Genomic DNA, 14285 nt, shown 5'->3' with positions numbered 1-14285 from the left:
TGGCTGATTATTCTAAATGTATCTAGAATCTACTTGGTTACATAGTTATTTTCTTTTTTAAAAATAAGTTTAAGATTATAGTTTTGCTTTGTATTTTAAATTATATCGTACTTCATACTACATGCAACATTTTCTAGATTTTAATAAATCTATACAACAACAGACTCTATGGAAGTTTTACATAAGTATCCTGCTATCTTCACCTATTTTTCTCTGCTGTCCTCTCTCTTCTCCTACAGTTTTCCTTCTCCACCACATATATGACCCTCTTCTATTACATCTTTCACACACACGAGGTTCTGCACTGGAGAGAATGTCCAACAGTTTTCTTTTTCTTTTCTTTCCATTATTCTTTGTTGTCCCATCCTTTACTTAGACTTTTTTCCTCGTCTACACAGTCCTGTTCTGGTTTCTTATAATCAGATGTTTTCTAACATGGCATTTGATTTTCTGTAGTGGTCTTTCCTTTAATGGAAACCAACAGTTTTGTCCATATAAGCATATATTTCTGCATACACATTATATACATTAATGGAAAAGCAATTAAAAAACAGGAGGTCTCATAGGTGACAGTGTGGATTCAGATCCCTGTTAAATTCACCCAAATCTTGTGTTAGAGGAATTGTTAGCTTTTAGATGCAGCATCTCCTTCCAGATGACAGATGCTCAGAGAAGGTTGCTCTCTTTTTGTGCAGTCCTCATAGCAAGCCAGACTCAGGATCTAGAAACTGTTTTCCCCTAACTTCTAAGCATAGATTTTGTCTCTCTGTCTGTCTATCTATCTAAACTGATTTTCAAGACAGGGTTTCTCTGTGTAACAGCTCTGAGTGTCCTGGCACTCACTCTGTAGACCAGGCTGGGTTTCAACTCATGGACATCCACCTGCCTCAGCCTCATGAGTTCTGAGGTTAAAGGTGTGTACCACCACTGCCTGACAGAGTCGGTTTTGAAGTTCCAATGTGTTTTAAAGTTGTCCTGCCTCTTGAAGCAATAGTTTGGCTTTGAAAGATGGAACATCTGCATGTCCAAGAGAAGCTGAGAAGTTAATCACTGTAGGAAGTTATGAATTAATGGTGGCGAGCAGTAACAGGTTCCCCTCCCATGGTGAAGCCATCTTCCTTCAGGGTTGTGAGCACTGCTCCCTGCCCAAAGACTGAGGTGAAGAAGAGGGCACACTTGTGCTGTTGATTTGCCCTGATCCCGTTATTTCCATTAATGCTCCCAGGTAAGTTTTATATTGCAACAGTAGAAAGGGGGCAACACATGCTGATTGCCTTGTTTAGAAAGCATGCACATAAATGTTAAATGTTGCTCTCTCCAAAGACTTGCACACTATCTTAAGCCTATATTTCATTTATAGATGGAGCTCAATATTCGGAACCAGCGTCCGTATATACCATCTGCTCTCTTCTATCTCTTACAGTAGATTTAAAGAAAAAAAAAATCCCCTCTAAAAACAGAATCTTAAATTTAGCTTGAAAAATCCCAAAGCCAAGCCAATGTTTTCTTTGAGAGACCTTAAATTTGGTCTTTTCATCCCGACTGAACTGTAGTGTGAAAGCAGCTCCTTCTCAGAGATGCTGAGCAAGTTTTAAGACCCCTACAAAGACTGAGTGTTGTTAGTTGGAGTGAAAGTTGTTGCTTAATTTATCTTTGATGTCTAATTTTATTTCCATAACTAAATGGATCGATAGAAGCATTTATCAGGATTAGGAATATGGCTCCATGGGTAAAGTACTTGCTGTGAAAACTTGAGGACTGGAGTTTGGAGTCCCAGCACCTAGTAAATGCTGACTGGGTGTGGACACCTACTTGTCATCCTAGTGTATTAGAGGCGGAGACAGGATGCCCAGAGCTGGCTGAGTAGCTAAAGTAGCCACAGGGCTCTGGGTTTAAGTGAAGTGAGGAACATCAATACATACAGATTCAAGAAGATACTTGACCTCTACATTCAAATGGATACATGTACATGCATGTACACCCTCACACTTGTGCCCACATTCATACACATATGTACACACACTGTTCACATTCCCATTTAAAAAAAAACCCTTGTAAATCATCATTACTCAATATTACAGGTAGGTCAGGACATAAAAGAGTTTGTATTCTACAATGTCTTTTTAATCTGATAGTCTATGAATACAGATACTTCCTAATGCATCCTTGGTGATGTGATTGGAAATATCAACCAGATGGAGTTGACTATGGTCTTCTTAAGATGAACATACAAAGGGTTTCTAGAAAGGGTTGATTTGGAACAGTGGAATGGTGCTGGCCGGCTGACTTGCCTTCTGAGTGAACTAGTCTTGCTAAATACCATCTGGTCGGCATGGATGTGGGGCTGTAGGGAGCCACTGGAAACTGTCAGCTTAATTGTCCCTATCTCTTCTTTGTCAGGGGATCATCCAAGATGGGAAGATCATCTTCATGCCGAATGGGTTCATCACACAGTGTCCCAACCTAAATCGCAGTAAGTCGCACTTAGGCATTTCTGAATTTAACATTACATGACTTATTTCTAGTGTTAAACAAAAACATCGGGAAGGATGTGCATACATTATATAAGATTGACTTTGGAGAGGATGGAAACAGTAAAAGGATTATCTGTCATAGATATTACTGTGTCTTTCAAGCTTGAAAAAAGATTTTGTGTTATTTACAAAATTATAGTTTAGGGGTAAGAAAAGATTAGACAATGAGTTCTATGTATTATAACAAAAGATACATTTAATATGCTATATAAATACATGTTTAGTGTAAAAATATGTTTATCATAAAACTATTCTTTAAATTTTTGAACTGGGTGTGAGTTACTTCTTGGAGAATTTCCTCTTTTTAAGAGTCACCTTTTAATACATATGAGCATCATTTTAAAAATATGTTCTTTTCAGTTAATTGCCTCTACTTTTCTATCTTTTAATCATTAATAAAAATGGGGGAAACAGTATCAGGACCAGAAATCCTGTGGCATTTCTCTCAAATTTTAATCTCAAGGAAGCAAAACTCCTTGTGTTTTTAAATTAATCTTGTTTCAAATTTCTCTTTCTTGTGTGAGCACAAGATCAACACACACCTTCTGTTTTCTTTTTTGAGCTTGCCCAACATGCAGCGATTTCCTGAGCCTGGTTCAAGGAATAATGGATTTGCAAGAGCTTTTGGCAAAGATGACTGCAAAAGTAGGTGTCTAAATGCATAGCGATGTTCTGTCTCTGTGTCCTGTCTAGAATTCAGAACAATCTGTTTTAATCGGATCACTTTTAGCTTGGCATGTGTAAAGCGGTATGACAGAATGTTTGGGTTTTGCTTGAGATGGGACTACCTGTAGTAAGCACAGTGACTGAGGCCTTTGATAAGATTAGGCTGGATCACAATGGCTTTCCTGAGAAGTGTTGAGAAGGAGAAAACATCAGCACCACTGTAGGCTCCTTGTCGATGGAAAAAGAATTTACCCAGTGTCTATGAAAGCGGTAACAATGAGAGATGATAAATGGGTAGAAGTCACTGCAGCTTGTGAGCTAATGCATTTTGGATGTAAGAATAATTGATAATTATCAGGAGGGTAAAACAGCAGATTTCTGTCATTCGAAGGCATTACATCAAGCTTCTAATAAGTGACTCATTTTCAGACTGGTTCTGGGTTAAGTGAAGGGGCAAAGATACCTCCAGTTGTGTCACGCAGAATACACACTCCATCATTCATACAGCAGACATTGTATATGCTTCTGGGATTTTCCTGGGACCCTGTAAGACACAAAGAAGCAATGATGAGCAAACCAATCCCTCAGAAATGATGATGTTGTGAAGCTCTGACCAAAACGTAAATAATTAGGAGCTTTCATATATATTTGTGAAGTATGGCTTCAAGTGAAAAGCCAAAGCCTTATGGAAAAGAACACTGAAATTAAAAACAAAACAATATAAAAACAGTGCTGTTGTTGTGGCAGTGATTAGCCCTGGACATGGATTCTGGCCTAGGGCAAAGGATGAATTAGGTTGGGCCTAAGAGACATTATACTCTGTGGAAGTAAGAATTTTAATAACAGTGGAAATGATACATTAGTCCCATGCTACGTGGCTGACTGCTGCTGGCCCTCAGCTGTGGCATGTGGAAATGTAGGGTGATGTGGCAAAGTGATTGGGAGCCATCGATCATACCGTGACTGACAACCTTCCTATCTCAAACTAGACTGTTGGCCATGGCGTCTTCTTCAAGTGTATGCGTGTATGTGTGTGTATGTGTGTGTGTGTGTGTGCATGTAAGTGGGTGCACCCATGCATAGTGGTAAGGCTATCTACCAGAGTCACTTCCCACCTTAGTTTTTGACACAGTTTCTCACTATACCTGGAATTCGCCAAATGACGGTATTCGTTGGCCAGTGAGCCCAGAAATGCCCCTGTATCTGCATCTTCATTGTTGATATTAGAAGCATGCCAGCACACATGACTTTTTAACCTGGGCAATGGAGACACCAAGGCAGGTCCTCAAGCTTGCACAGCAAGCAAGTAAGCCACCAAACTGTCTTGCCAGTGTCCCAAGCTAAATCCTCTCTCTCTTTTTTTCTTTTTCTGGAAAGAAAGAATAGTTTTTGTAATGAGAAAGATGGAGACTGAGGCTGGAGTCCTAAAGCATTAGCTTTTCACCTTGACAGTGTGGAGGAAATTGGAATCGCGGGCAATTATTCGCCATCCCAGCTTGTGGCACATAGAAGCTTTTATGTCACATTGTCGGCAGCAGCTTGATCTCAATACTGGTAATTATATTTTAGCATGCTAGCAGATTTTTAGAACAAGACACATGCCACTCAGCCTCAGGTGATGGCTGGCCTCCGTCCTCACTCCCGCTATGCTCTTTTCTTTCCCATTCCCCCCACGGTCGATGCCATTTTCCCCTTTTGAGCTGTACGGTGTCTAGGAGCCACAATGAACTCTGCCCTTCAAGCATTATTATGTAAAATGGGCGTGTGTGAAGTGGAATACATTTAATTGTGGGGAATTACAAGCTGAAAGTGGCTCATTCACCTTCGAAACCCACTCCCTTGGCACTTTGAAGGGTTATAAGTTGTTCTTTCCAAACAAGACAGATGTATAATTTTGCAAGGGAATTCTCCCGTTTCCACTGCATTGTTTGGAATCTACAGTGGGTCTCATCAATTGATTGTCCAGTGAGCCCCAGAAATCCGCCTGCCTTTGCAACCCCATTGTTAATATTATAAACGTGTCAGAACACATGGCTTCTTACCTGGGCAATAGAGATACCAAGGCAGTTAGTTTTTCAAGCTTGCACAGAAAGCATGCAAGCCACCAAACTTTCTTCCTTCACACACTCACACACACACATACTCACACCTAGCTAATTGTGGACTTTGACAGGCCAAGAGGTAAAACTGAGGATATGGATTCTGTGCATATACTTGTTTTATTTATACTATAATCATATATAACCTAAAATATAATCATTGAAGCATGTGAAAACCATTCTTAGCTTTTGGGCTGTTCAAAAATCAATGGTAGACAAGATTTGACCTATGGAACCCAAGCATTGATAGAGAAGAAACTGGAAACTCATTCATTAGCTGAACTTGTTGAGCAGTTTCTATGTGCTTGGCCCAAAATGTATTTGGGTGTGTGTGCTATCCCTTCAGTTTTCCCAGTAATTCTGAGAGCTTAGTTTAGTTTGTTATCAAACTTCACATTACTCCGTCCCTTGAAACCATCTTTTCCTTTCATTAAAGCCCATTTGTTGGTGGGTTTGATATTTGGATTTTGTAATTCTGTGATACTGAATTAGAAGATATTAATCAGAGCTGACTAAATCCTCAAAGACTGGAGATTCATTTCTAAGATTACACTTATTCACTTATTTGTGTTTATATGCACACATGTGCACATGGCACAATGTGCATGTGTTGGTCATATAACTACCTCTGGGAGGTTATCTGGCCACCATGTGTTTTCTAGCAATGGAAATCAGGTTGCTATGCTTGATGATGAGCAGCTTTACTTGTAACAACCCGCTAGCTCCTAGACCTGGAATTTATTCATTACTTTTGTTTACATCTCTAAAATCCGTGTGGGCAAATCAAGTCCCAGTTAGAGTAGCATTTTAAGCTGTGACTTATTTAATCTTGAGAACTTTCTTGTTTGGAGGAACTCAGTGATGATTTTCCAATTAAGCTTAAGGGTTTAACAATGGTTTACATTTTCACCCACCCATATAACAAGCACCAAATCGTACTACAAACTGAAAAGGCAATCTACTGTACAGACCGATGGACTGGTATCCATTCACTGACCTCTTCCTTCCTGTAAAAAGGCCTTCCACTTCAAATGTGTGGAGCTAGGAATAAATGATTCAGGCCATGGTTGCTTAGATAAGTATTTACAGAGGTAAACACAACGGAGATGCAGACCTGAAACCATATCTATTTGGGATCTCAGAGAGAGGGAGTTGTGTAGAAATAGCTTTTGAAAATGAATTTGTATAAATTCAGCGTGCTCCCACCAATGGCAGAAAATGTAATTCATTTTTTGACTCAGAGCTGTTTTTCTCCTTTATTGTTGTTATAGGATTTAACAGAGGGAAAGAAGGCAAGATTACATATTAAATGTCTTTGAAAAATTAGATTTTTTTTACGTTAATATCCCTTTGCCTTTGATATCTTTCTGTTACACTTTATTATAGAGATTAGGGTTTTTTTTTTCCATGTTGCTAGAAAGAGCTAAACATATTAAAAGTCAAAAGAAACTTCAGAGAGGAAAACAAAATGCATTGAGTTAAAACCGGGTTTCTTAGGGCTGGAGCCTCACAGACGGACATAGCTCAGTGGTGTTGGGTGGGCACTGGTCCTCACTAAGGCCAATCTCAAGGAAGCTCCTAGAGGGTCACAGAACTTCAGTAGCTGGAGCTCCCTCTCAGGTCATGGGGTTTTTAAGGAATTTCCTTCTTGGAGTCACATACACTAGAGTTGTTCCACTTCTTGTCAGGTTGCAGGTTTTAGCAGGCACATCTAGCTCACCTGTTTTTGTTCCTGTTTGGCTCATGCAGGAAAAATTGGCGCTAATAGATGGACTAAAGATAGTGAGTGATGAGCTGTCATTTTATTATCTTTGATGTTCGTGTGCCTTGGTTATTAACCTTGGCAAACTCTTGGAGTGTATTTTATCTGTGCTTCCTAAAGAATCCCCGAAGATCTTAATTATCATAGATTGTAGAAATCCTATGATTAGACTGGAGCTTTAAATGAAATGAAACACTTTGAATGATCATACATAGTAGAAAGATCTGTAGGGAGTTCAAGGCCAGTCTGTCCATTCTCTGGGGGTGAACATGGGACATACAGGTAGTTGAGAGGCCTGCTTTCTCCACGGTTTGCCATCTCACCATAGGAGGCAACAAAGGACACATTCCTCTGGGTCATTTCAAGTGCTTGGAGTAAAAGGACAAAGAAATGGCCACAAACGACCACACCATTGGCTAGAATTTGACAAGGGGTTGCTTTTCAGAGAGAATTGCTGTTTAGCAGCACAGGGAGACAGCATGAGGCTCACTGTGGGTGTGGATAGTTGATGGGGTGTGCATCATATTCTTCAGTGGTGTAGCCACTGCTGAGCTGCTCCTTCACCAGTTAGCATCCCTCCCATGCTTGGGTAGGAAACTACAGTCAAGCCCAGTGTGTCACACTCAAATAGAAGACATAGGAACAGGAGGGGTCTTCTTGAGAAGAACGGTTCCCGAGAGGACAGAGGGGGATGAGGGGGGAGAATGAAGTGTGTATGACAATGACTTAAATCCGTTATATAACGGTGTGAAACCGTTACACAATAAAAATATTGATAAAAGAAAGGTGGTGGGACTTGTTTCCCAGGCTCACTATTATACCTAAGATATTGGCTTGAAATAGCCAGCGTTGGCTCAAAGGGTGCTCGGGTCTAAGGGGAACACATGCAAGGCACTGGAAGTCCAAGTGTGATTTAGAAGGTAAAGAGAAATTAGGGATTGGTACTTAGGCTCATGACGGCACTCTTTATGTGATGGAAGCTGGGATGGGGAGGCTGCCATTCTCTGGATGGATGTCACAATGGGCACCTCACACACTGCATTTCATGGTGCCAGGGATGAAGCCAGGCTTCACACACGCCAGCAGGTGCTTTACCAGTGAGCTCCACCTTGACTCAATGCTGTGCTTGAAGGAAGACTAGAGTAGGCTGGGCGAAGAACATGTAGGAAAGGACCAGGACCACAGGCAGAGGAGCTGTTAAGGAAACTTGATGGTGCTGAGTGTGGCCAAGGGCAGGGTGAGGCCAGGAGGGCCTCAGATGTCCGAAGTTAAGACGGGCTCAGGATTGGGTCAAGGAAAACTAATCTAGCATGGAAAGCGGGGAGAGATTTCTTATTCCAGATCGAGAGGATTGTTATGAGAGCTTCAGCACTGGAGATAATTACTCTCAGGGCTTTTTCTTTTGTGAGGATGGCTAACTTTGTATTTCCCTTGGATTTGTACATTAAGACTCTGTGTTTGAAAGCGCTGAAAGCCTATCTTAGAGAAGTGTGTGTGTGTGTGTGTGTGTGTGTGTGTGATGTATTCGAATGTACTTGAGGGTTTTGCACACATGTACACACACATTGGGAGGTCAGAAGCTGATGTCAGTGTCTTCCTCAGTCACTTTCCACCCATTTTTTGAGATAGTCTCCTCTTGGATCTGGAGCCCTTTGATTCAGCTCGCTTGACTGGCTAATGAACTGCAAAGGTTTGACAGCTGTCATCAATCACCCTCTCCCCAGGGTTACAGACAATGGTGCCCCCAGCTTTGACCTGGGTGCTGGCGATGGAACTCATCCTCATGCTTGCCTGGCTTTACCTACTGAGCTATCTCTGTTCCTCTGTTCACAACTATACAAGCAAGCAAGCAAGCAAAGAAAAGCTTCTGATTTTAGCTGAGGGTTTACTTATCCCCACCGCTCTTCCTCTGAATGCTCAATCGAATTCCTGGACATTCTGTTTGGGGACAGGGATCTGCGAAGACACTGGGCTCTCCAATAGCTTTCTTTCCATGTTGTGAGTCCCCGGAATTGTTATCGGAGAGGAAGTTATACCTTCCCTCTTACAAACTGCGCAGAAGGGATGGTGGGAGACAGATGCAAGTGTATGGGGCTTCCCAATTAGATCTCTGCTCAACATCCTAATTAGTTCCAAGGAACACTCTCACTGACGGCACATCTGTGTCAGTTTGTGCTGTAAGCACACGCTGTCATGGATACCCGCGAGGCTCCAGAGACGCCATTTAATGTCTCATTTGATGTTCATTAGACCACAGGAGACAACAGGTCTGCCATTTAGTATGCTGTTCTACCTGTGTGAGAACCAGAAAACAGATTATGCTAAGAACCAGGAAACTACTCAGTGATTCCCCCCCCCCCATCCCCTCTGTTTAGACCCCTCCCCCGCCTCGTTTCTACTAGCTTTGCTGGGACAGTGCAATGGAATCCCACAAATTACATCCACTAAATCTTTTCTGCAGCTGAATTATGCAGAGACAAGACTGGGTCAGCTGGAAAACTGCCACTGTGAGAAGACCTGCCAAGTGAGTGGGCTGCTCTACAGGGACCAAGACTCCTGGGTGGACGGTGACAACTGCAGGAACTGCACATGCAAAGTAAGCCACGGTTTCAAGACCCAAGCTCGCTGTCTGGAGAGCAGCGAGGCTACTTAGCACACACTGCTGCTCCCATTATGCCCTCTCCCCTTCATAACCCCAGCAGTCTCCAAACACTTGGCAATTAAAGTCCGCTTGTTCGTGATATACTCTGTGATCTAATTTTGTGCTTAAGCCTCTTACTTTCTGGAGTTCGAGAGTCTAGTGTGGAGGGAGGCAGAGGTCCCTCTGATTTCCACACCTAATGGACCTTTGTTCTCTTCTCGTAGAGTGCACATTCTAAGATTTAACTTTACTGATGTTAGTCATGTGTACCTCTCAAGCCCCCAACATATACTTTTAACAGTCTAGTCAGTCTCTCAATGCTTGGCTTGTCTTTTTTTTTTTTTGCAAGATGTGTGCATAGTCCCAAGAACTTCAGACAGCCCCACCTCCATGATTTACAGAATAGCCACCATCTGCAGACACCTTCAGTTTCAGAAAAGAGCCCGCTCCGAAATCAGTATGTAAACCCTGTCCAGTTGAAAATTACTTGATAAATATCCCAAGAATGCCATTGTTTGTCCAGAAAAATACAAAGTGGATTGTTAGAGCCTTAAAAATGATTGACAGGGTCTACTAAAGATGTTATTTGTGTCCCATAGAAATAGAGTTTTTGTTTTCAGCCTAATCTGCTTAGTCCACATGGGCAGGTGGATGAAGCCAGCGATTTTTATCAGAAAAGTAATTGAGGTGATGCAGGTTCGTTTGGGTGGGAGAGAATACTTTATCTGTGCTTGTGGCGGGGCCTGGGGATTCCCCACACTGCCCAGCCTCCCCGAGGCTCTGTAGATGAGAGGGAAGCCTCTGAAACAGGCTTCTTCAGACGACACCTCAGAGACCTGTTTGCTTGACTTTGCCTTCTCAGAGTGGCACGGTGGAGTGCCGAAGGATGTCCTGTCCACCGCTCAACTGTTCGCCAGACTCGCTTCCTGTGCACATTTCCGGCCAGTGCTGTAAAGTTTGTAGACGTAAGTACTTGCCTAGGGCAGGAGTACTGTGCTTTTAGAGTTATGCATTTTCCTCTGTTTTCAGAACCCAGCTAACATTTAGGAATTGAAAGAGTGGCAGTCGATCTGACACCGGATAAGAAGGGCCATGCATGTCAGCTCCTTTCATTACCCCAGCAGACATTGTGTAACAGGCTCCTCCTCTTCAGAAACACCACCCCACCCATCTTAGTTATTGTCCTTCATTCTTTACATCTCAAGTGACCGAGGTGCTTTTCCAGGCTCAAACACCAGGCCGGAACTGGAAGTCTGACCATATAACCCCAACTTACAAACCCCCAAGTTAATATGGTTCGATCTACCTCATCTTGAATGATCACATTAGGGTCCAAAGTCTGTATTTAGTTTTCCTGAGACTTTAGACAGATATTTCATTATTAAGGTATGTGTATTAAAATGTTCAGTATGAAGTTAATTTCAAACACTGAAGCATTTTTCTTCAATGTTGGCTAATCCAAGTACTGATGATTAAAAATACCTTTTCAGGCTAAAGAGATGTCTCAGTGGTTAAGTACTTGGTGCTTTTTCAGAGGACCCACATTCAGTTTCCAACACCCACATGGCATCTTACAACCATCTGTAACTCCACTTCCAAGGGACCTGACAATTTCTTCTGGTCCACAGGCCTTGGTACTAACATGATCACACACACACACACACACACACACACACACAATCATTGTATACATGAAAAAGAGATCTTTAGAAATTGCTCTTCACCACCACTGCAGAGGACAGTATTTAAAACAAAAGGTAAACTAAGAGTGAGCAACCCTGCCTTCTGTGTGCTGTACTGTGCTGGACACTTCTGCTCAATTCATTGACTTCTCATGGTAAGGTAACTTGTGCTGTTAGCACCCCATTTACCAAGGCCACAAGGCCAGTGGTATCCTAAACTAGCTTTGCTGACGGCAAAACCTGATCTGTAGAGAACACTTCTGCATAGAAATGTGGCAGCTGAGCTGGGTGGTACACACCTGCAGTCCCAACACTGGGGTCACAGAGGCAGAGGGGTTAGGAGTTCAAAGCCAGCCCCATCGGTAAAGTGAGTTTGAGGCTTGCTTGGGCTGCCAGAGACTCAATGAGAGCAATGAAACATCCCCCACCAAAAAAGCAAACAAGTGGGATTTACATATGCTGCCTGGCTGACTTAACCGTTATCACTTAAATGTGTCTTCGTACTTTTAAAGACCGTGGTTCTTACTTTTCTGGATTTCAGTTTCCCACTGTTTAGCTGTTGTATAAGTATGTCTCAGTCATCAAAAGTCTAGGTTGGTTCCCACTTTTCTCCATTGTAAGAGACTCCGTGGTGATGTGCTTTATACAGACACACATTTGTGATTATTTTGAATCTCCTTGATATAAGATTGGGCCACAAGTAGAATGATTGGGCCCCAAACTGACACCTACAAGGCAATTTTACATTTATTTATTTATTTAGTGTGTATGTTTGCGTGTGTCGGTTCACGAGGGAATCGGAGGACAACTCGTGGCTGTCAGTTCTCCCCTACTTCCGTGTGTTCAGGAAATGAGATCGTAGCCTGGGCAGTATGTACCATTACCTGCTGAATCATTTGCTGGTCCTTGAGGCCGTGGTTACATATAATTAACTCTTCCTGTTATATATAAGGGAGGTGACTGCTTTTCAGTATTCTAGTTGAAGAGCTATCAAGTTATGAGACGACCCTAGAAAGTTGCCCACTTTCCCCAAGATGCTGAAGCACATTCTAGAGATGATGGCAGAGTTTTGTATCTATGTAGAGTTCAGATCGAGTTGGTTAGATGAAACTCATTTTCTCAGTGACTCTGATGATACTTTGATGTGCTCAGAGAGTAAGTAAGTGGCAATACAAACAAAATAAATTAATATTTAATATACCTCTAAAGTTAAAAAGTTGAGACTATCTGGACAGGAAGACTTTTTATTGCTTACTAGTTTTAAAATAGAAATCTCTGTTAGGTAGCTTTGAGTTTGAGTGTCTGGAATAATTGTGAAAGAACATTCTCTCCATCAAAGAGGCTCCCACTGAGCCAAGCCCAAATTGCAGAGTCTAAAATTGAAGAGGGGAAGTTTTAGTGCAGTGGCCACACATGCATGTTTAAGAAAAATTTCACTGCTAACAACTGAGCAGAGAGTTCAGGAATGAGAAGGAGTTTTTAGGTGCCCATGAGAGAAAGAACGCACTTATCAGAGAGGGATGCACATGTAAAATCATGGCATTAGAATTTCAATGTCTCTCTCTCTCTCTCTCTCTCTCTCTCTCTCTCTCTGTGTGTGTGTGTGTGTTTGTGTGTATGTATGTGTGTGTTGGTAGGTTTGAGGTGGGGTGCTGTGCACATGGTGTGTGTGTGCACGTGCGTGTTAGTGGGTGATGGGTGGGTGCGGGGTGGGCCGTGTGCATGGCTCCATGGTTAAGAGCACTGATTATTCTTGTAGAGGACTTGGGTTTGGGTTCCAGCATCTACATGACAGCCCACAATTGCCTGTAGCTCCAGTTCCAGGGGGTCAGATGCCCTCTTGCCTCTTTGGACACCAGTATTCGTGTGGCACACCCACGTTTGATGTGGTTGTCTTGCTCAGAGAGGGGGAGCTTGGAAGTTTAGTGAATTAATTTAAGGAAGGAAGGGAGAAAGCTTGGGTGGCTAGCTCTTCTGATCTGCCACTTTTAAAGTGTAAGGCCGAGTGCTGCCTGACATCCAAAGTCACTCTGCTGTTCTCTTGCTATAGTTATAAGAATAAAAATGGAGAAGGGGGGGTGAGTGGTCCCAGGTGAGGGTCCCAAGTGAGTGGGGTTTCACATGGGAAAGCATAGCAGGTTCCATAGCTGGTGAGTGATGGGAGATGTCATTCTGTAAATATGTTTCTCATACTGGTTAATGAATAAAGCACTGTTGGCCAATAGGAAAGCAAGATAGGCGGGACTAGGAGACAAGGAGGAAAGAGGAAGGAGGAGTCAAGATGGAGAGACTGGGGAGACTAGACGCTTGCCCCACTCCCCGGTAAGGAGACCATGTGAAAATACATAGAAATGGGTTAATAATTAAGACAGAGCTAGCCAATAAGAAACTAGTACCTGGCCAACAGCATTATATCTAATACAGAGTCTCATTGTGTTAACTGGGGTTGGCATGGCGGCGAGACAAGACCAGCATCGGCAGGCGGAAAAACCTTACTCCTTACATATGGTGCCCAAAACCTTACTCCTTACAGGTGAGGGTGACCGAGGCGGGGGGAATAACCCGCCGGGCAGATGGGGCAGATAGAGCTTGAATGAGGAGTTTATTTAGAGAGGGGAGTGAGGGGGAGGGGAGAGACATAGAGGCACTGGGAAGGGGGGGAGAGGGGAGAGAAAAAGGGGGTAGCTGGTGGCCAACAGAAAGCAGGAGAGAGAGAGAGAGAGGAAGAGAGGGAAAAGAGAGAGAGGAAGAGAGTTTCCGTTTAAAAGGGAAACTGGCCCATAACTGAGTCCCCTATGCAGCCCCATAATGAGTGACATAGAGATGACATGGCCATGTGTGTCCCGCCCATCGTTAGGGGGCGGGGTCAGCAGACTGCTGGTTTCCAGCACACATGACCTT

The 14285-nt window shown here is 42.8% G+C and overlaps 1 protein-coding gene across 1 annotated transcript in view; it reads left to right on the top strand.

Annotated features, from left to right (window-relative positions):
• Window positions 1–14285, top strand: part of Nell1 (neural EGFL like 1) — a 651975-nt gene that overhangs the window by 102263 nt on the left and 535427 nt on the right. Inside the window, exons 5-8 of the mRNA XM_051174243.1 lie at window positions 2401–2473; window positions 3097–3179; window positions 9523–9657; window positions 10565–10667. Of these exons, the coding sequence (XP_051030200.1) occupies window positions 2401–2473; window positions 3097–3179; window positions 9523–9657; window positions 10565–10667 (394 nt within the window). The remainder of the gene's footprint in view (window positions 1–2400; window positions 2474–3096; window positions 3180–9522; window positions 9658–10564; window positions 10668–14285) is intronic.

Source organism: Phodopus roborovskii, unplaced genomic scaffold (assembly GCF_943737965.1).
Source record: "Phodopus roborovskii unplaced genomic scaffold, PHOROB, whole genome shotgun sequence".
Lineage (NCBI taxonomy): Eukaryota > Metazoa > Chordata > Mammalia > Rodentia > Cricetidae > Phodopus > Phodopus roborovskii.
The sequence above is the reverse complement of the archived record's forward strand: the minus strand, read 5'-3'. Positions and strand labels throughout refer to the sequence as shown.